The sequence below is a fragment of the Pogona vitticeps genome, chromosome 3 (assembly GCF_051106095.1).
Source record: "Pogona vitticeps strain Pit_001003342236 chromosome 3, PviZW2.1, whole genome shotgun sequence".
Taxonomy (NCBI): Eukaryota; Metazoa; Chordata; class Lepidosauria; order Squamata; family Agamidae; genus Pogona; species Pogona vitticeps.
Genome location: NC_135785.1, coordinates 111,322,617 through 111,346,118, shown reverse-complemented (window position 1 = coordinate 111,346,118; position 23,502 = coordinate 111,322,617). Strand labels below are relative to the sequence as shown.

Genomic DNA, 23,502 nt, shown 5'->3' with positions numbered 1-23,502 from the left:
AAGGACAGTTTAAAGAACCACCCACCCACCCCCGTTCACCATGTTTGAGCCACATGCTGTTACGTGTTGTGTATGTATGTTCCGTTATGGTAGGAAAACAAGGAATAATATCAATGAAACATGATTCGGTGCTGCCTTCTTGCTCTCTAGAAGAGGAAAAATAATTGTTCTGACAAGACACCTTTCACAAATGTTTGTTATTTCTTGGACTCTCTTTCAGTTGTATAAGTGTTTGGGCACTTTAGCTCTGTGATGGTTTACAGATGGCAGCAATAAACTGAACGGCAGAGACTGTACAGGTAACCTGCAACACTTCCATACAAGTTATAGAAATTGACCTTTATTCAACACAATACTCAGTTTCTTTAACTTGTTTGTTTTAATACAAAATGACATATTTTTAGTACAGAAAATTAATGTTGCAACAGTACCAGTTTGCTTCAATCGTACCGCTGAAGTCCCACTCAGGCCTCCCTCTTTAAAAAAAATATATAACTGCTGTCCCTCAACTTATAAACAGTATTTCAACTAAGAATTTATCAATAGGCTTTCTACGCGTTTCCTCTCTCTCCCATATTTTGAACTATAAAATAGTATCTGTAAAACAGAGGTTAAAATTTCCAACCAAATTTTGTCTTCGAACAACTGTGCAAGAATCCCTTTTTTAATTAATGTAAATAAAAAGGAACAACTACAAACTAAAGGGCAAAAACAAAAAGGATAACTATCTACATAATGAAATGTTAGGAACAGTAATCACAAATGCAGCTCTACTCAAATGGATACTTTAACAATAAAGTTACAGTACCTATAAAACATGACATGCAATTTTTTTAATGAAGGGAAAATAAAAAACATGGTTGGAAAATGACTTTCGAAGTGCAAAAAAAGAAAACTTACAATGGAATTTGGTACAGTCAGGAAATACAAATCATAATAAAAAATTAAGAAACAAACAAACAAACACACCACACACTATTATTATTTGTAGACAGTGGCAAAATGACAGTCACAGGACAATGCTAGAGCTTTCCAGATCTCTAAAACTGAGGCTGTGCTTCTAATTAAATAAAAATCCCTATGGTTATTACACTCCAGCAAAGAAGAAAGCATAAGCTTCCAATGACAACAGACCATCTATGCGTGATAACATTACACAATCAAGGCCAACTCTGAACTCTTCCTGCTTAATGCAGACTCAGTAACCCACAATTATTGTGTTTGAATATACAGTGAGCAGTTTGATTGGATACATGGTGACGTTTAAGTACCAAATTCATGCATAAAAGAAGCCAAAAACTTCTAAAAGATCAAGAATTCATGAAATACAAACAGTGGCCCGACCCCTGTGTCGGAGGATCGCCGCTTTCCCCCTGAATTCACTTCAAAAAACATGTATCTATGAGAAGACCATTCACAATTCATGCATTTATTCTGAAGGAGAATGGCTATCACCAAAGGACACACAACCACACTTCATGGAAAAGTCATTCCCTCTCGGTATATAAAAATTCCATTCCGTTGTGTTTTGTTTTTGTTTGTTTTTTGCATTAGAAGCAGAGGAGGGTGGGAAGGAGGGTGGGACAGGGGAGAGAAGAGATTGTAAAAAAAGGAAAAATTCAAGTAAACACAAACCACCAAACACTTGGGGGGGGTGTAAACGCATCCTAAAGGGTTTCTGTCATTCACTCTCTCTTTCTTTTGCAGCATCATAAAGTATTCCTATGGGGAAAAAAAGAAATTCTGGAAATGTCCACTTCTATGTCACAAAAAAATTCTGCCAATGAAAGAGCCACGGTGTTCCATGCACACCTCACAGGTAATGCTGCTCATGACAAACCCTTCATGTGGGTTATAGGCCAAAGCCCCTCGTCAACTATCTATGCACAGTTTGTTGCAGAGTTTCAGTCGTTGCACAGGGAATGTCTACAGAGGTCCAGCTGGAATCCACAGGACTTTGTTTTGTTCTTGATCAACAGTCGTCATGATCTGAGTGCAAATGGTTAAAAGAGGACCGCCTTGGACTATTCCTGCAGGAAGGAGAACAAGAAAATACACATCAATCCATCAGCAGGAATGTTAGGAAAGACATGTATTTGTACAACTGCACAGGAAGCCAAATTCCACTAAATTAAGAAAAGGGAGGGGAGGTATTTCCCATTTATTTAATTGATTTGTATAACATTTTCCCCTCAATGAATTCAAGGTGGCCCTATTGGGGAAATCACTTCTTGAGCCTCACAGAACTCTCTGTGTGTGTACATAGGGGGTCAGAGAATGTGTACCAGTAGACAAGACAGGAGAGATACAGAAAAACACTCAACACTGAGATGTTTTAGTTAGTTCAATAAAATGAATGGCAAGAACAGAAAGCCACAACTTACAACTATGATCCTCCAAGACCAGTTTCTTACTAAGCCCTACGAAAGCTATTTTCAGTGGCATTAGGAAACAAAGTCTACACATTATATCTAAATATGGTTACAAGGAACCCTATTACAGCATAATAAACCCTCATGATTGAACAGCAAGCTAAATTTAGTAAGCAAGCAGACATGGAAACGACACCCATAGCAACAAGCCTCTATCTACAAATACTACAACAAGCTATGGAGGATGACCGTTTATGGGTCTTGTTAATAAAACAAGCATGGCTGGCTAATAACAATTTTGGCAGTCACAGTTAAGAGGACCAGAGAAAAAACAAATACCATGGAACCAGTAACAGGTTAAATAAAATTGAACATGTTTAGATCTATCTCAAGTAGGTTCTGGTGCAGGATAAAAGCATCCCAAAGACCAGCAGAAACGGCTAAAAATTTCCCCACCATCCATTGTTAGATTCTTGTGGTTGTCTAATTTGTTCTGGAGAGGAAAAGGTTCCAAGAGTCAGAGAAACTAGGATGGGTAAGAGTGAAAAAGACTGGCCTTAAGCACAGTTGTCTTTCATATCAGGAAAATTTTGAATCAAAAAGGCATGCAGGCTGTATTCCAGGGTAAATGACTAAATGCAAAAGATACTCAAGCAGGTGGCCTTAGCCTGTCATTTCCCAAAGTGGTGGTTACTTCCTAGTCGTTGACTTTATCCTACAGGAAATGTACATTTATTTAAATTGCTCCAATTCTCCTGGATGCTGCACCAAACCAAAAAAATTGTTGAATATATTTTGTTACATAGGGTTTTATGGGGTTTTAAGTTTTAAGTGCTAAACTGCACTCAAAGTAGTGCTTGCACACTAGTGGGGCAGTAAAGCAATAAATCAATCTCTAAATGTTTCTGATTGTCAAGGAAAAAAGTTAAACCATAAACCCACAAAACCCCACCTAACAAATTACATTCAACAGTATGACAATCTAGTATAGTTCTAACATCCATGCAAAAAGAAGAGAATAATTAAAATTAACATTAAAATTAAGAGCATCTGGGAGAATCAGTTGTTGAAAGCAGATTTGAATAATTCTGTTTTCACCAATTTCCTAAACGTAAGGAAGGAAAGAGCCTGGCGTATGTTGTTATTTGTCTTTGTTTCTTTAATTGTAGTTAAATACAAACCTGTGAAGTACTTGCTATATTCCTGTTCTATTTTTTGAGCAGTCTCAAATTGTTCTTTGGAATGTTTCTGTGTAACTTTATCTTTCAGGAAAATGGGGTCCTTCTGTTCTCTGTAAAAGACAAATATATATTAAATATGTACATTTTAAATGCTTATAGGAAGGTTATTTTTTCAGGAGACACCAGGCAGACTGCATAAATGAATTTGCAGTCGAATCTGCACTGTGAACGGAACACTAAGCTGTGTGAAGTGCACCCTCTGCTGTTCAGCAAGTAAAGGCAGCTTGCAATAGAAGCACATGAGGAACTGCTGAACCTCTAAACTGCTGTGACTGGAAAGGCCATGTTCCATCAGCAGCAGGTATTACTATATGTGGCAAAAACCAGCATGGCTGTCTGCAGGTGTTTTGATGACTGTCCACATCCCCTGTACCTGGCAATATCGATACAACTGCCCAAGAAAGTCAACATCTACATTCACCACCACCCCCAAAAGCTGGAAATGTGAGTACACATGTATCCCAACAATGGCCATAATCCCTTACCCTCCCACCCCTCACACTTACTTGATCTGTTTGGCATTTTTGTAACGAATGAAGATGACGATCGGGTAAATGTGAATGCTGTGCAGACGTTCGATGGCATGGGGAGCGATATCCAAGAGACAGTGGCAATCCTAATAATTAAGAATGAACTGATTACATGTGGCTAGCTAAATGTTCAAACTCTTTCTCATGCATGCTCTTAAAATGTCCTTTCAAGTAGGCCAGTATTCTTAGCCTCATGGTACAGAAGAAGGGCTGACAAAATACCACCTTGTTTAAGAACACAAACAGGTCCTTAACTGTGGTCCTTTCTCTTATCTGATGCATTCACTCACTTTTATGGTTCTGTTATGTCTCTTATTTCTATTGTCGATGCTGGCTTTCTCTTCTCCTCTTGGTTCTCCTGTTTCAAGGTATCTGTGAAATCTCTATCCCTCTGCCCCAGCCCTATGCTCCTCCTTGCTCTCTTACTTCAGTCCTCATGGCACCTATAATACTGCAAAGAATAATATATTCCACACCTCCACCTGAAATATTCTCTCTCGTTCCTTCATCCAGTAGCTTTAAAGACCTGATTAAACTCAAAGTTCTGGCCTGATATTCCCAAATTCACCTCCGTCCTCTACTTTAGCTTCTTAGGGACAGGACAGAAGTGACGGGAACAACTATATCAATTTATTTACATGGTTGTCTCCATTAAAATCTAAAGCAGTAGGTGAGTAGAATGTACCGTACTTTTCCGTGTATAAGATGACCCAAAGTATAAGACGACCCCCCCTTTTCCAACCCCAAATTTTAAAAAGTAGGGATCAAAGGTCTCCCTTTTTGCTAAGCCCCGTACCTTGGCAAAAGGCAAGGAAAGTGGCTGTCAAAGTGACTGCCGCTTTTCCTCTCCTTTAGAGAAGGCACGGAGTTTAGGAAAAAAAGGGGAGCTGTTGCTCCCTTTCCTTTTTGCTAACAAGGCAGGAGGAGGTGCTTGAGTGCTTGTTTGCCTTCGCCTCTGCCTCCACCATGAGAGGGGACAAGGCAGCGGTGATCGGGCAGGCAGGGGGAGGCAGCAGCAAGAGGCGCCCCAGCGCGTATGAATGCTCCTTCGCCTCTGTCTCCTGCTGCTGTTGCTGCCTTGGCCACTGGAGGGGACAAGCCGTGAGCTCTGGAAGAGGCAACTGGGCGACAGTTGTGGCAGTAAGAGGCGCCCGAGCACGTGTGGCTGCTTCCTTCCATGTATAAAATGACCTTCAATTTTTCCTCTAATTATTTTAGGAAAAAGTGTCATTTTATACACAGAAAAATATGGTACATTTTACAGCAAGAATTGCATTAACACAAAAATAGCTAAATCTTCCTCTGTTCTATTCCCCACACCCCAAATCACTCCTTTCTGCAGCCAGTACATGAAATTAATATGGGGAAGGAAGCCTCAGCTCCTCTCTGCTATGCGTTCTTTGAATGTATGTAAAAAGTAGACCTTTCCTGTCTCTTACAGCTGTCCTGCCATGTCTAGTTTTGCCCATGGAACCGGATGCTGGGCAGCTGACTTACTGACTCACACGCAAACTCCCTCATTCTCTCCCCATCCACACCCCGACCCTGAGTGTGTTGAGGAAGGAGGTTAAGCTAGAGGAGAACAGAGCTAGGGCCCTCCTTTCTGCCTCTGGGTATTAAGGCAGGAAGGAGCAGGCTGGCTGACTCTGAGGTGGGGCAGCACCTCACTTGCCCTCAGGGAACCAGCCTTTGCTGCTTCCTGGGTCACTTTCTTAGCCACTGCCCTGTTTCAGTCAAGAGCTGAATGCATCAGGCAGCCACAAATAAGAAGAGACTGGATCTGATTTCACTGCTGAATCTCTTCTACCCTGCACTGTCAGAGTTCAGAGCAACTTTCACAGAGTTTCCTGGTAGCCTCCCATCGACAAAGCTGGCAGAACTAAATCCGCTTGTCCCCAGTGGAAGAACTGCAATAGAACGTTTCTTCCTTTTGAGAAAAACCACTGAAGATAAAGCTACCAAGTATATTAAAAGAACACACACCTTCTCTGTTATCTCCTTTATTGAGGCAACAGTTGTCACATCAAAATGTCCACTCCTGCGTTTATAATCTATGAATAGACAATCTTTCACACCCCGCTCGATGGCTTGTTGAGAAGCTTTCATCACTTCTGTTAAGAACAAAAAGAATGGTTTATGCCATTTTATCCGGAGAAACATTTGTTTAGTACAGACATGTTATTCAGAGGCTCTTAGGTTACATTTCTCCCTCTCTCTTTGTCTATGCGCATGAGCATGTGTATTTTGTCATCTGTACTGATGTATAAACCAGTTAAGTAACAGAACAGTGGTTTAGGTATCTGACTTTGGAGCCAGAACTTGGGAGTTTTAATTTCCCACTGTGCCTCCTAGATAGGGGCTGAACCTAATGGTCCACAGGGTCCCTTCCAGCTCTGCAGTTCTAAGCTTATTATTATTATTATTATTATTATTATTATTATTATTATTATTATTATTATTATTATTATTATTATTATTATTATTATTATTATTATTATTATTATTATTATTATTATTTATTTGGCTACATCAGCACTAAAGAGTTTATTGGGATTGCCAAGGAATACATATCTGCATTGTATCTATGCCCCATAGCACAAAATATTCACAGATGCTAAAGGAATGATGTGAGCTAGATGTTATCTCAAATGGGAGAGGGACACAGAATTGGCACAGGAGGAAGCCAGGAGGCATGTCTGCACTTGGTGATGGTGCAGTCCTGCTAGTGTCCTTCCCATCTTATGAAATGCAGGATCATAGACAGAGCCTTGGGGGAAGCTGGGAAGCTGTCAGAGCAGTTGCTGAGCTGGCTCCAAATGTGACAGAGCTACAAGATGCGTAGTGGAACTACATCCTTGCTAGAGGTTAAAAAGTACTGGCAGTCACCATTTCAAAAGGAATAAAGAATGAAAAAGAAAGCAAACAAAAATTATATACAGAATGGAATTATCACAATTGTGCTAATCTAGTCTTTTTTTAAAAAAATATAGATTATGTTCACTTGTATCTTGGTTGGCTGAGAACTGTAATTGTGCCTGAATTTTTTTCTTGTTTTCAAATTAATATTTTAATTTAAAACTACACCAAAATACATCACAAGTAGAAGCCTCATTGTAATTCACGTTAATCATGAAATGTCTAAAGTACATCAGCACTGCTCACAGCCATGTCTTTTAAAAAGGCCAAGCTACAAAAACAAAGATAAAATACAGATCTTCACAATCACTTAGGTCTGGTGTATACTTGCAAGAGAATGAAGTGTTACAGCTGAAGGGGTGGGTGGGTAGTATCAAAGTTTTACAGTACAGTGGTGCCCCGCTTGACGATGATAATCTGTTCCGTTAAAATCGCTGTTAAGCAAATCGTCTTCAAGCAAAAGTAAAAAAACCCATTGGAATGCATTAAAAACCGGTTAATGCGTTCCAATGGGGGAAAAACCTGCTCATTTTGCGAAGATCCTCCATAGGGGAAGCCATTTTCGATCACTGTCTTCCGGAAATAGGTCCAGAAAACAGCGGGAAGCCATTTTGAAAACCTGACAATCAGCTGTAAAGATCGTCGTGAAGCAAAAAATCGGTTCCCAAAGTAGGGACCGAATCAACGTTAAGCATAAAAACCCCATAGAAACATCATTTTGCAATCGCTATAGCGATCGCAAAATAGTCATTGTAAAGCGATTTCATCATCTAACAGGGTTGTCGTCAAGCGGGACACCACTGTATTCCATCTTAAAACTCGATGTAAGTCGGAAATTACACAGCAGGAAGTGCTGGGCAGCCTCCTTCCAATAAAACATTAAAAACATTCTTGGAAGCATTCAAAAATGGAACGTCAGACTCTGGCAGTCTTTCATGATACAGTCCACACCAGCACCTCGGGATTCTGTCACTTCATTTTGCTGCAGGTGTAGATTGACCAGCTGACTGTGCCCACCAACTGTGTGTGTATGAGAGAGGATATCAGATGGTAAGAAATTTTAGAAGCATCATACAGAAAGACAGCAGAGATATTTTTGATATCAGGTAGAGAATTCCATGTTGCAGAGTGCAAAAAAGAAGGAGGAACAAAGAGAACCTGGACAAACATGACTAGATAACTCAGCAAAGGAAGGGAGAGCTGGGGAAAGGGCATGTGCCACCTTTTTTTGGGGAGGCATATGTCACAGTTTGAAAGACTAAAGAACTTTTTTTATTTTTATTTATTTATTTATTAGATTTCTATTCCGCCCTTTTAGACAAAGTCTACTCCGGGCGGGTTCTATCAAACATTATAAACTAAAACAGTTAAAAACAATTATAAACAATAGTAATTAGTAATGGTTAGTAGTGCTCAAGATGGAAAAACAGAAAATTATAGTAAAAATAAAGTCAAGTATTGACAGGAAGGAAGGCCTCCTGAAGTACTATCTTGGGCAGAGCTATCTAGGTCACCCACAAGATGCAACCAACCCTTGTATTTCTATATCTTTTTTTTTAATAAACCCTAAAGCTCATTACCCCATTGAGTTTCTGCTGAGTGGAAAGTCCAGCTGTTGAAAAGGGTAGAACTGTGCCACTTGTTTAAATATTGCCATTGTACAAGTGGGGAAGCTCCATGAATAATCCACCCTTTGTGCAACAGAAATGCTGGTGTAAGTAGAACAATCCCATGTTGCTATGCTGCTGGGGTTTCCTGCTCAAAGTTCAACAGGCTGATGGCCCAAAATGAGTAACAGTTGTTACCAGAGAACTCTCTACTACTGAAGTACTTACCAAGAGGGCACCTGCAAAATTTTCCTGGAGACTCCTTGACTAACATGTCCTTCACAGCGTCAAGTAATGGCCCTAGAATAAGCACGGGCCTAGGAGAGGTGCACTCCACTTTCTGAACTCGCTGATAAGCAAGGCTTACAGTATCTGGGAACACAGGGAGAGCGACTTACAATCAGAATCTAATTTATAGCTGTTCTAGACATATAATTTTTCCTTGACTGCGGGGCACATTCTAGGTCTTGAAACATAGCTACCTGAAACATGAATCTAGAGTCTCTACCTGTACAAAATTTGAATTAAAAATTAATCAAAACAGATGAGATGGAAACAGATCATTAGGAATTATTCTGGGAACTTTACATTTCATATTCCAGAACTGTTATCTACAACAAAATTGTGCTTTTCCGTGAATTTTTTTAAATTAAAAAAGAACACCACCATATTTCTATCCATTTAAAGTCTGCCAATTTTACTGGTCACATTACCTTATTTTTAAAAGAACATGTGGCATAAAAGCAAATCAATTATTTTGTTGAACGATGAGCTCTTTTTGTCGTATCTACTAGAACAAGTAATATGACGTTATCCAGGTTTACCCAGCCTTTTTATAAGATTTTTAATTTACATTTGAAGTTAATATATTTTCTCAAACCCAAACATTCTCTCATTTTCCGAAATGTTTACTATGATCCTACACACAGGTTTTGTTTAGGCAATCCACTGAGAACTTCTTCTACTCAAGTCTACTCTGCAGGGCATGCAACAGCACATAGGTTTGCGTCAATGGACCTTTTATTAAAGTCTCCCCAAAGTGAGTGAAGAAAAGACGTATAACCTGCAGGCAACTTTTATAGAAGCAGCAGCAAGGATTGTGATGACAATGAACCAAGGAAATGAATACAGCATTAACCAAGACACGTTTGCTTACCTCTCCATTACAAGAGAAGACGTGATGGAATCCAACTGGGATTCTACCACATTACACAGCAGGCAGCACTAAGCCCAACCCCTCCTCACTTTTAACTGCAACAAATTACAGTGGTACCTCGCTTAACAATTACCCCGCATTACGATGAAATCACTGTACGATGATCTTTTTGCGATCGCAAAACGATGGTCTAAATGGGTTTTTTTCACTATGCGAAGATCGGTTCCCTGCTTCGGGAACCAATTCTTTCCATTACAACGATCAAAACAAGACTGATCATCAGGTTTTCAAAATGGCCGCCGGGTGCTTAAAATGGCTCCCCGCTGTGTCTAGGGACTGATTCCTCATTATACAGGCAGCGAAAATGGCCGCCGTATGGAGGATCTTCGCTGGACGGTGAGTTTTTACCCCACTGGAATGCATTGAATGGGTTTCAATGCGTTTCAATTGGGTTTTAAATTTCATTTTACGATGTTTTGGCTTAACGGTGATTTTCCTGGAACGGATTATCGTCGTTAAGCAAGGCACCACTGTATCTATGGAAAATGCTAGCATGTCAGGAAGGCTAGAATAAGATCACATCATTTCTATAACATAGCTAAAATGTCAGCTATATTAGTGCAGAGAATGTGACGTGGTGAAAAAAAGAAAACACAAAGAGGGAATGGGCTCCTGCAAGACTGATTCTGAAGTACAGCCCTAAAGAAACCTGTGCTATGGACAATGGTTCCTAAGGCTATCAATCTTGTCTAAATAAATAAATAAATAAATAAATAAATAAATAAATAAATAAATAAATAAATAAATAAATAAATAAACAAACAAACAAACAAACAAACAAACAAACAAACAAACAAACAAACAAACAAACAAACAAATGTCTATTGTGTGGGAAACAATATGACACTGGCTTATGTCCCTTGTGTTGGAAGACCACGCATTGTGACATCACACAGCTTGCTACAAGACTAAGAGGATCAAAGGCTGATTGAGAATCTGCCAGCTACTGCAGTCAAATAGCTGTCAGGAAGCAAGATCTGATGTGAACTAGAATCGTAGAAAAATTCAGTTGGAAGGGGCCTATAAGGCCATCAAATCCAACCCCCTGCTCAATGAAGCAAGCCACATCAAAGCAGATTTGACAGACGGTTGTCCAATTTTCTCTTGAATGCCTCGAGTGTTGGAGTGCTCACCACCTCCTGAGGTAATTGGTTCTATTGTCATACTGCTCTGTTAAATTTTTCCTCATATTCAGCCTAAATCTGGCTTCTTGTAGCTTGAGCCCATTATTATGTGTCCTGCACTCTGGGATGATTGGGAACAGATTCTGCTGCTCTTCTGTATGACCACCTTGCAAGTATTTCAAAAATGCTATAATAACTCCCCCTCAGTCTCCTTTTCTTAAGGCTAAACATGCCCAGTTCTTCCTGTCTTTCCTCAAAGGGCTTGGCTTCCGATCCCCTGATCACCCTTGTTGCCCTCCTCTGAACTTGCTCCAGTATGTTGGCATTGTACTTGAAGTGTGATGTCCAGTATTGCATACAGTACTGTAGATGAGGTCTACCCAGTGCCGAATAGAGGGGGACTAGTACCTCACAGGGTTTGGAGACTATACGTCTGTTAATGCAGCCTAAAACAGCATTTGCCTTTTTTTGTAGTGACATCACACTGTTGGCTCATATTAAGCTTATGATCTAAAACAGTTCCTTCTCACTTATGGTATGGCCGAGCCAAGTATCCCTCACCTTGTAACTTTGTATTTGATTTCTTTTTTCTTTTCTGAGGTGCAATCCTTTGCACTTATTCCTGTTGAGTTTCATTCTGTTGTTTTCAGGCCAATGCTTAAGCCTATCAAGATCTTTAGGAATTCTGTTTCTGTCTTCCAAGGTATTAGCTGTTACAAATGTTTCCTGTACTCCCTCATCCAAATCATTAATATAAATGTTGAAGACCACTGGACTCAGGACTAAACCTTGCGGTACCCCACTCTTCCCAGTTTGAGAAGGAACCATTGATAAGCACTTTCTCAGTATGTTCTGTAGTAACTGTATATCCACTTGGCACTTGTTCTATCCAGCCTATACCTAGTTAGCTTGCTAATCAGAATATTATGCAGCACTTTGTCAAAGGCTTTGCTGAAATCAGGATACATATATTGTATCTACAACATTCCCACCGTCTACTAGGGAGATTACCCAATCAAAAAATGAGATTAGATTAGTCTGGAAAGATTTGTTCTTGACAAATCCACGTTGGCTTCTAGTTACTATTGCTTTGTTTTCAAGGTGCTTACAGAGTCGTCTGTTCCAGAATTTTCCCTGGGATTGATGTCAGGATGACTGGTCTATAGTTCCCCAATTCCTCCTTTTTAAAGATAGAGACATTAGCCCTTCTCCAACCATTTGGCACTTCACACATCCTCCATGATTAAAAATATATATAATATGACAGTGGTTTTGCAATCTCTTCAGCTAGATAAGTGCTTTGTATCCTGAAGCTCCTTGTAGATTAGGAACAGGAATGCTCTGGAGAAAAGCAAGCAGGAATTTTGTGGGGAAGGTCTGGCCAGCCTATCTTCTCTCTCTCTCTCTCTCTCTCTCTCTCTCTCTCTGTGTGTGTGTGTGTGTGTGTGTGTGTGTGTATTCAAAGGCGAGGGGAAGGATATGGACCACAATAATCTTATTTGTATGCAAAAGAAGGAGGTGGCATGGGGTGGGACACAGAACATGGAGATTTTGGTATTAGAATGGTCTAGTAGTACTACACATACATACTGGATGAGGTGGACTGAGCTTCACCCACATACTTCTCCCCTCTTTTCTTTTTAAACCCAAAGTGCAAACAAATACAGACTATGCTGTCACATGCTAACTGAATAGAGCAATCACTTGCCATCTAAGAAAGGAATGGAGTCTGTGCTGATGGTATCGAGGGCCAGCAAATCCTTTCCATCTTTGGACCCGCTGCGTTTGTGTTTATGTTTCCTCCTAAAGAATGATCTTCGAGCTGCTGCCGATGATGACTTTGCAGAGCTGTTCTCCTCTTTAGCCTCAGACATGCTGTGCCTCCTATAGAATTCCTGCTCCATCCTACAAGGAAATCATTTGGGTAATCAGGAAAATGATAAAAGGCTTGTGAAAATGTCATTAAAACCTGAGGAAAAACTCTTGTTCAACTGACTCTTCAGTTTGGGTGCAGCTCTCCAGATACGGATTCTCAAGTGACAGTTGGAAGGAATAGCCCTTCCAAAAGCAGGAGGCACAGCAGTCTAAGAATTACGAGGTCCCTAAGTTCAAGATGTAAGATAGAAGAATGAGCCTGAGAAGCCACTGCAGAGTGTCAGTGCAGGGAAGGCAAGGTGATAAAGCCATCATGTTGAAAGGATGGAGGAGGGGAGAGAGAAACCCAAAAGGCACAAGGCGAGGTATGGGGAACATTTTGCTGTTACTTGCTGGACTAATAGCTAAGGCAGCGGTACTCACTTCTGCCTCTTAAACTTGATCTCCTTGATCTCTATGAAAAGCAAGCAGTGATTTACTGGATTAAAAGCAAGAATGCTGTGCAGTCTTGTATCCCAACTCTAGGACCAAAATTAAACATGGATGCTATAAAAATGCTACAACATGACTATTGGAAGCCCTTAGCCTAGTGTCTGAATCAGAAAATAAAGGCCTTTCCATTTTTAGCAGATGGGCAACCATCAACAGCACTAAAAATGACTTGCTGGAATAGTTTCTTTAATTGGGTGTTATTAAACACATGCCACCTCTCTCAAGTAACTTTACTGGGAAACTTAACACCCCTTCAATATTGGCTACAAAGCTTTGAAGACAGAAACACTTGGCTTTTGTTCATACTTCTCTGTAATTGTGCACTTTTAGAAATGATATAAATGTCACTTATATCTCAAAGATGGAATTACATGTATTTGCTGGGAATCTGCCCTCTTTCCAGCTTCTGGGCATTCTCATCCAGCTGCCATGCCATCCAGCCACCAAAGTTCCCCTGTGGCAGAGTGTTGTCGACATACAGAATGTCGTCTTTCTTAAAGCTCAAGTCCTGCTCCACTTCTGCCAGTCGGTCATAAAGTGCCCTGCAAAGAAAGAGGGGAAATGGGACTTTTAGCACTAAAAATGGAATATCAAGGACTCCAGGGAACAAGCAAGGAATCTTCCTCCATTTGAGGCAGGGATCTCATCTTGTGAGCTACAATAGAACAAACGTTGAGAAACATGCCTTTTTTTGGGGGGGGGGGACAGGAACTCCCAGAATCCACCAGCCAGCATAGCCAGGGTCCATGTTGCTTTGAGGATTTTGGAAGCTGTAATCCAGAAAAGTCACTTTTCCAAGTTCTGACTGAGGTGGTAGGTACTTAAGCCTCAGATAGCTATTTGACTTAATAGTGCATGTTAATTTCTACAGATGAGTAAGGAACCTATGGATGCGCTAAGCCTGGGGCAAATAAAAGGATCTTGCCTTCTCCCCCTAAATGGTTTACATGGCTGTCAAGGGATGACTGTTTTGCTATTTGATCCCTTCCATTCAGGAGAGGGTGGGCAGAGCTGGGCCTATAATCTTCCATGGGTATTTTTCCCCCTGCCATCAATAGGGTGGGTGAGAGAAAAGTACAAGACAAGATGAAAGAAACAAAATGATAAGCCCACTATTTGCCCTTACTGTTCATGCTGCATCAGGGCTTGTGACAGAAGTTTGACTTCAGCTCTTTTCTTTGCCCCGTCTGTCTTGCTTTGACCATATAAAATATATACATTGGTCTCAGAAACCATATACTGTACATAATTATATAATTAAAATGCACATAAGTTCCTACCAATAACTTTGATTCAATGTACTCAGTACACATTAACACAGCCTTTAAATATCTTGTAGTCAGAAAGGTACTATTCCAATCATTTAAACCTACTACAATACATCTGTAATACCACACCTGAAATCCTGTTGGTGATGATTTGGGGCAATCTTCTGGTATTAAATGTTTCCTCCTCCCACTGTCCTGAGGCTCCCAAAGACTTTCCAAGGGCAAAAGGGATCCCCAGGGAGCCTCAGGGCCTCAACAGAGAGACAGGAAGTTTGTGATTCAATCAAATTAAGGATATCTGTCACTAGATGATGATGTCATCTGGCTTGTGCAGCACAAATTTGCACCAACAGAATTTCAGCCACTGAATCACCAGCTTCACTGGCTGAAATCCACACAATTTATGTCACACAGGGCTGATGATGCCATCAGCCATGGCAGCTTTTCAGAAACTTGATCTCCCCCTGCCACCCCTCTCCAAGAAGGTCCCAAGACTCCCTTGGGATTCCTTGTCATTGGGGAGTCAATGGTAATTATTGAAATTAAAGAATTCCCCTTTATCTTGGCCCACTCCAAACATCAGAAGTGTTTTATTTCTGAAAAACTATCATGGCCAATGACATCATCCGCCTTAAGCAGCACAGCTGCACAAACAGGATTTTGGCCAAAGGAAACATCTTATTTCCTATAATAATCACCATCTTTATAAAATGAAGACTTTTTTAGCAAAACATTTTTAAATTCCTCTCCCCACATCCACCCCCAATATATTTATTTCTCTTCACATGACTCTGGGATAGGACTCACTATTATTTTCATTTTACATGAAACACCTAAGAACTGATGTATCTGATTTGTATCTGTGCTGGGAATTAATTTTTGGATACCTCAAGACCAATACTTCTAGTTCTGCCTAGGCACAGCATGTGCCTCTTTAAGGTAATTCAGGGAGGTGAACTGATCTGTCAAAGAGAGTTTGGTTCATTGAACTTGGTGACATTATTAACGTTGGTTAGTCACTCAGCTGCTCTCTTAAAAGTGGGCCAGATATTCACCCTTGCTGAGTGCAGCAGCGAGGGAGCTTGCATATGCAAATACACAGGTGCAGCTTTCAGTTGCTGCAATGAACTTTCCTACAAGCTACTGCCGATTAATGCACAATGCACACAATCCTTTTGGTGGAGCTCATTCACACATTTGGGTGCAAATCACCAAGTGCTGAAAGATGAAAGGCTATTTATGTCCGCGTGTACCAGTTCTTACTGGCTGATAGAACATCTCCTGGCTTACCGAATGACGTTTTAAATACCTGACATAGAATCCATCTCCAGGCAGCTCTTTGATCCTGTTGAATTCTTCTACTCTGTACTGTGCTTTTATTCTGACATTTTCACCTGGCTTGAGCATTTCAAGGTAAGCTTCCTCAGCTGTTTTATTCCGCATATCAACAGATCCATACTGGGAGAAGGAGAAAAAGAAATCATGAATGCTTGAAATCCTAAGTCTGGTATGGATGTTCTGAAAATTAAACAGCAGGAAATGTGGTAAAGTAGGACCAAGACTGTGAACCTACCATAGAGGTAAAAAAAGAAATAACACATAAAACAGTACCAGAGCAGTGGAAGCTGAGTTATAACAAATAGAATTATTTGCCATTTTGTTCCAGTATTGTCTGATTTGCAGTGCACCAAGACTCTAGGGTCTCAGATCTGAATTTTTCATTTCTTCTGTGTATACTTGGTCTCTTCCAGATGCAAGTCTGAACTACAGTGTATTGTCCCAACAAATCTATCTGTTTACTGGTCTTTGCCCTGCTATCAAGAAGAGACTTGGCGCTCCTATCTTCATTTTATATTTATTACAACCTCCTAGATTGTCCAAACCCAGAGAAATTGTAGTGAATATTAACTACAGTTTTTAGAAACAAGCCATCAAAAACCATAGTTCTGTTTCAAGATATGATGGTCAAAAATGTTATTTATTTATTTATTTATTTATTTATTTGTTTATTTGTTTATTTATACACACACACACACACACACACATACATACACACATACTCCACACTAACAAGGGTGACTAACAAGATAAACAGTACAATATCAAAACAGGATAAAAAAATAATACATACATTCAACCAATATAATAACCAGCAAGAGAAATTAAAACAGATGGCAATGAAGGTGGTAAAAATGATGATCAAAAGGATGGCAAAAAGGATGGTAAAAGGGAGGCCGAGATCTCAAAAAACTAATACTCAGGGAAAGCCTGGCGGGAGAGCCAAGTCTTCAATGCTCATTTACAGTGCAAGATTTCAGCACATCAGCTCTACAGAACCTTTGGCTATCCAGATGTATTGGACTGTTACTTGCACAATCCTATATCACTGCTGAAGTCCAAAACACCTAGAGTGCTGCAGGTTCCCCATTCTGGACTGAATAATCCAAAAGAGAAGCAGCTGCCCCAGAGATGGGGATGAGCTAGGTTTATTCTCACAATGTTAAACCATGATGCTGGCAACACAGCCACTGCACTTTGCATCCACACACTGTGCATGGGTTTAAACAACTACCTGTCTTATTTTACATTCACAGTTTACCTCAAGTATCATATCTCCTAGCACCAGCCCATCAGGTCCTTTGGCAGGGCTGTCATCTTCTATGTCAGACACAAATATTCCATACAGATTTCCACCACAGATTTGGATTCCAAGTTCCACTTGAGACTTCTTAAGGGTAACCATTCTAGGTTCAGGTGGTTTCTTAGATGTGTCCACAGAATTCCTTTCAACAGCAAGGAAAAAAGAGACCCAAGGAGGCCAGTCTGAACATTAATCCACATTCAGCAGTACTCCCACATCCCTCAGATCTGGACATTCCCAAGTTTATGTTTCTGTGACAGTTCTAGGAGAGAGCTGAAGTTCATTCCAGCTACTGAATCTCAAGTAAATTTCTTATTAAAAAACAGACTTTCCCAATAGTGATTTGAATTTTGAGTTTCTCATAGGTTAGATGCCCTCAATATCATGCCCCTCCCTCACTCCTGAACTGCTTGGGCATACCACAGACCATGCTACTTAAAGAAGTGGACTTTCTGAATATTATATTCTGTGTTTCCTTTCACCCAACAGTCACCCTATATCAGTTTTCTTCAATATGGAGTTTTCAGATGATATGGACAAGTAAACTCAGCTAGCATGGTCAATGTTAAGGGATGATGGCAGCTGTAGTCCAAATAAGTGGATAGCACCATACGGGAGAAGACTGTTTAAGCTAATAAAAGGCCCAGCAATCACCAGTTCAAAACAGAGAGGTTGTTTTAAACACTGATGTTTTTTTTAACATTAAGTAAGACAGGAAGACCACATACCTCATTGAATTGCAGGGACTGGTAGTTGGGGTGGTCTGCTTGGATGGGGGCGTCATGGTCCCTTCATCTTGTTCGCTCACAGTATCAATTATGGAATGGCTATCAGGCGTGGCAGCTCCACTGCCTTGGGGGGTGGAATGGCTGCTCACAGGTTCTAGCCGGGAGCTCAAATTAAATGTGAAAACAGCAGCATTAATATTAGTAGTGACTGTGAAATTAAAAGGTGGCTAAAATACATCTTCAAATACTTAGTTAGCTCAGCTGTTACGGAGATTTCAGATAAAACCAGGATCTGAATTTTAGATCAAGCTGTGGTTGTACCCGCTCTGAAAACCATTGGAATCCACCTCTTGCTTACTCTGGGAGTAGCTGTTCTCTTTTAATAGGCAAAAGCAGCTGGTGCCAAAGTAAATAATGAATGAAATAGCCATATAGTAGCAGTGGAGGCCACTGAGTTCCTTTTCATCGGTGTGGGTCAAAACAAATTATTATCCAAACCATGTAGTTCCTAACTTTGGGTAACCCAGGTGTTGTTGGGCTGCAATTCCCAGAAGCCTCCCCCACCAGTTGTGTTGGCAGGGCTTCTGGGAATTGTAGTCCAAGAACATGTGGGTTACCCAAGGTTGGGCAACACTGATCTAAACCAATGCTGTGCCCCCTCGCAGAACTGAGAAATGTCATTTTGTGGGATATAGTTCCTAGAATTCCTTTTCTAGCATGGCAACTAGCCACAATGGCTGGGGTATTCCAAGAGCTGTAATGGCTGGAGGTAGTTTTTTTGGAACTGTTTCTTTCAGCTCCCCCAGACAGTACTCAGTGCTAACAGAAGGGAGTATGCTCCTGTCCATGGGACTTACGAAAGGAATGTGAAATATTCATTTTATGTGGTGGAAGGGTATCTGGGTGTGATGACATAGGTTTGCCAATTATCTCTTGAGAGTATTAGGTCTCAGTCTCTCTGTCCTGCAGAAAAGAAAGAACTGTTTCAACAGAAGCAGAGAGAGGATCCCTGCCTTTCCTCCTGCACCACTTTCAGAACAGCTTCCATTAGGATCAGAATATTATAAAACTTTTAAACCAATATTGATCCCTAAGCTAAAAGTGTTCTATAATGAAATATTGGAAGGAGAGAAAACACCAGATTCTTGGAAACATTCATTAATAACTCTTGTCCCAAAGCCCAATAAAGATTTAACAGACCCAAGTTCATATAGACCTATTTCACTATTAAATCAAGATGCAATACCTGCAAATAGAATGAACAAGTTTATCATAAAATATATTAAGGAGAATCAGAATGGTTGTTCTGGGTTTTTTGGGCTCTTTGGCCCTGTTCTGAAGGTTGTACTTCCTAACGTTTCGCCAGTCTCTGTGGCCGGCATCTTCAGAGGACAGCAACCTGTGCTCTGGTGTAGTTGGCTTGGGAGTGCAGTATTTATGGCTGCGAGATAGGCTTTTGTCTTTTTTTGTAGATTGGTGATTATTGTGTATGTTGTGGGTGTATTGCTGTGCTAAGGAGAAGAGATTATTTGTTCCTGTGGTTGATGGGTGTCATAAGCTGGTCTTTTGTATGTAGTGATCCCCTGTCCTTGTGGCTGGGTAGAGTTTGTTGACCTTTTGCATGTTATATTTTTGAGAGCTGGGAGCCAAGTTTTGTTGAGCTTCATACTGTCCTCTTTTTTGTTGAAACTGTGCTGGTACTTGTGGATTTCAATAGATTCCCTGTGCAGTCTGACGTAATGATTGCTGGTGTCGTCCAGTATTTCAGTATTTTGAAATAGAATTTCATGTCCAGTTTGTTTCAGTGCATGTTCAGCTACTGCAAATTTTTCTGGTTGTTTTAGTCTGCAGTGTCTCTCATGTTCTTTGATTCTGGTGTGGATGCTTCATTTTGTGGTTCCAATATATACCTGGCCACAACTGCAAGGTATCCGGTATACTCCTGCGGTGGTGAGGGGGTCCCTTCTGTCCTTTGCCGACTGTAACATTTGTTGTATTTTTGTGGTGGGCTTGAATACTGTTTGTAGGTTGCGTTTTTTCTAAAGTTTCCCCATGCGGTCCGTGACCCATTTGATGTATGGCAGAAATACTTTATTTGTGGGTGGCTGTTTTTCTTCTTCAGTTCGGTGTTGTTTTCTTGGTTTGATGGCTCTTGTGATTTCATTTTGGAGTAGCCACTTGCCTGTAGGGCCCAATTCAGATGGTTGAGTTCAGTGCTGAGAAACTGAGCTTCACAGTTCCGATTTGCACGGTCTACCAGTGTTTTGATTATGCCTGGTTTTTTGCTGTGGGTGGTGGTTGGAGTTTTTGTGTAGGTACCGGTCTGTGTGGGTGGGTTTTCTGTAGATTTTGTGTCCCAGATGAATGGGTAAAGAAATATAATAGAGGTACAGAATATACAAAGTACGAACAATTTTTATTGTCATATGAGGACATTCGGATGACTGACTCAGTAAAAGGTACTGTGAGTAAAATTTACTTCTGAATTTAGAGGAAGAAGAAAGTGAGAAAGAAGGATTGAAAATAGTTTGGGAGCAAGACATTGGAAAAAGAATAAATATGAAGAAGAATGGAGGAGGATATGGAAAATGACGGTTTTAAGATTTATGTCAGTGAGAATAAGAGAAAAAATTTTTAAACTCAGTTCAAGATGGTATTTAAGACTGTTAAAATTAAATAAAATTAATGCCAATCATCCGTATGTCTGTTGGAAATGTGAGAAAGAAATTGGTACACACTTTCATATGTGGTGAGAATATGAAAAAGTGCAAAGATTTTGGAAACAAATTTTTAAAGAATTAAGCTACATATGTGAAAGAGATAGAATTTAATGCTGAGATTGCTTTGTTATTAATATATGAGAATGTGGAATATGACAAAATGACTAAAGAATTAATAACCAATTTATTAACAGCAGCTAGACTGATTATAGCTAGGCAATGGAAATTAAAAGTTGAATTGCAAATCGAAGAATGGTACAAAGAAATATGGAACATAGCAATAAATGATAAATTTACTTGTAATTTAAAGGTTAAGAAAGGAGAGCTGAAAAAAACAATTTTTATGAAATATGGGGTAGATTTTTGAAATATGTGTTAATAAGAGGAAAAGGGAAAGCCCCAAATCAAGAATCAATGCCGTTTTGGAGAAGAGGACAATAGAAGAGGAAGAATATGGAGGAGGAGGAGGAGGAGGAAGATTATGGCAAGAGGTCCCGTATATGGTAGTGGGAAACACAGTTAAGTTGTATTTTAGTTTATATGTTATATGTTTTTGTTTATGTTATAGTTATAGAAAAAAATATTTTTAAAAAAAGAACAACTTCCATGAGGAATCATAGATGCCTGAGGTAGAGTCCCTCCTCAAAGCAAACGTGGTCCCTATGACTTTTTGGTTCACAACCCTTATGCTCCATCCTCATGCTTTCAACAACCATGTGTAAAGGAACTGAAGAAGAGGCAAGCTGCAAAGTGGAGGCAGAAACTGAAACTGGTTCAGCCAAGATTGGTCTCTCTCTCTCTCTCTCTCTCTCTCTCTCTCTCTCTCTCTCCCTCTCTCCCTTAATGGAGCCACAGTGCCATTTGATTGGCCAATCATTTCTGCCTGTGGAAGTGAAAATATCCTCCTCTGCTACAGGATATTATGTGGAGCAAGACTCTCATATGCACATTTCACATGACATGTATGAACTGTTACTGATACCTCCTTTCCATGGTTTCAGTCAAAAGTCTGTTGTGATTGGACTTGTCCTACCCTTCTTGGTTGCACTGATCTCCTTGGGAAAATATTTATTTCACTGTAGCCCAGTTCAGACACCCTATCTTAATTTTGGATATTCCAATTATGGTTTGAATGATCAAATCCTAACTACAGCTGTCTCTCACCTTACAGAGGCTACGGCACACGGAGACAGGAAATAATTTACACAGTCAAATGTCGAGAGGATGAAAGATGAGGAAAAAAAACAAAGTAGCAGTCACTCTAAGTGATGGCAAGACTACATACCATTATTTGATGCAATGCCCTATTTGAAGTATTGAGATTGAATAATCAGTTCACAGACCATAGACCAGCCTGTATAAGGTACTGTCAATCTTACCTTGACCGCGAGTGGTTGCCCAGCTGGAACATGTGTGGATTATACTGTGCTAGAATTGTTATGGTGTCACACTGCTGCCCAATGATGAGTCTGGCTTGTTGCTCTGTAGCATTCCGCAGGTTTATTCCATTAAACTGGAGTTTAGAAGTGGAAAAGGAAGACAGATGTATTCAGCAGCATTTTTACACTAACGAAATAAATGCAGGTCTTTCCATTTAACTTCATATTGTTTATTTGAAACTTGGTTTCCTCCAATTTATTGGACCTCTACCACATACTTGTCAAGTTCAAGGCACGATGGATACAAGTCCTGTTGCTGAGTCTATATTATTCAATTACTGCTGGGGAGGAAATCAATGGTACCATAAAATTTGATATTCTGACCTAGCTATTGTGTCAGTAGATAACTTACTATTCTACTGAAATATAGAAAAGTGCTTTTAAAAGAACAGTTCACAAATGCAGCACAACAGAAATTTGGGCTTCTCGTGAAGTGTTCTTCTGATCAGTGAACCCAACAGGGAAGGACTTACTGTAAAAGGCAAGGCTGAGCAAAAGCAAAGGCTCATGGTGCCAACTGGGGAGAGAGATACCCCTTTCCAATCACAGAACATAACCTCAGCAGTATAGTCAGCCGACCCCCACCCTGCCAGAATACACTTGGGAAAAAAATGTCAAGAGAATCCATACATTGCAAGTAAATGAGTAGACAGTGGAGAATAGGAGAAAACTTTAACTAAGAGGGAGTACCACAAAATGTGAAAAACTAAACCTTCCGATTTCTAATGGAGAAAAGAGAGTCACTGAATTGGGCAAGGCTGCTTGGTCTCCACCCTCCGCTGACCAGAAAGTGACACACAAGCCATGCTGTAGTAAAAACTGAAAGGGTGCCTTTTGTCAGTGTCTGAGAGGTGTCTTCCAGAGTCACCAGTGTGCTAAAGGCAGCAGAAGCTACTGCATCTCTGACAATGCCCAAAGGAACAGGTTTCTCTTGGCAGCAGCAAGCAAGAATCATGCATTCTGCCTCCCAAAAGCTGGTGGTATTATGCAATAGCTATTATTTCCAACACCCTGACTTACACGGGACAGGAAGGCTTGGCCTTACCTTCTTAAGTTAAACTTTGCTTGTTGCTTTTACTTCTCCACATTCACAATTTTTTTAAAAAGCGGCATTTCAGGTTCTGCAGACTTTCTGTGATGTGTTCTTAGGTTAAGAAGTTTTAAGGCTTACCAGTAAACACAAGATTCCAGATCTAATCAGCAGTCCCAACAGAAGCAGACCCATGAATTAATGGTCTAATAGCAGTCAACATTTTTATAACTCCCACTGACTTAATCGGTGTGCTCTAGTTGAGATTTCAGTTGGATTCAGGCTATATTATGCAGAAAGGAA

The 23,502-nt window shown here is 40.2% G+C and overlaps 1 protein-coding gene across 4 annotated transcripts in view; it reads right to left on the bottom strand.

The window, feature by feature from the left end:
• Positions 1-320: 320 nt before the first annotated feature.
• The window catches only part of DLG5 (discs large MAGUK scaffold protein 5), a 154,214-nt gene continuing 131,032 nt past the window's right edge, over positions 321-23,502 (bottom strand). For 3 of the 4 annotated variants that reach the window (XM_020809449.3, XM_020809450.3, XM_020809451.3), the window contains 11 exons: positions 22,110-22,243; positions 18,011-18,175; positions 17,241-17,424; positions 15,951-16,099; positions 13,745-13,915; positions 12,715-12,911; positions 8,895-9,038; positions 6,127-6,254; positions 4,120-4,229; positions 3,554-3,663; positions 321-2,030 (listed from right to left, as the gene is read on the bottom strand). In XM_020809449.3, coding sequence (XP_020665108.2) covers positions 1,927-2,030; positions 3,554-3,663; positions 4,120-4,229; positions 6,127-6,254; positions 8,895-9,038; positions 12,715-12,911; positions 13,745-13,915; positions 15,951-16,099; positions 17,241-17,424; positions 18,011-18,175; positions 22,110-22,243 — 1,596 coding nt within the window. In that variant the 3' untranslated portion in view covers positions 321-1,926. The remainder of the gene's footprint in view (positions 2,031-3,553; positions 3,664-4,119; positions 4,230-6,126; positions 6,255-8,894; positions 9,039-12,714; positions 12,912-13,744; positions 13,916-15,950; positions 16,100-17,240; positions 17,425-18,010; positions 18,176-22,109; positions 22,244-23,502) is intronic. The other variant, XM_072995027.2, reaches the window with a different exon arrangement.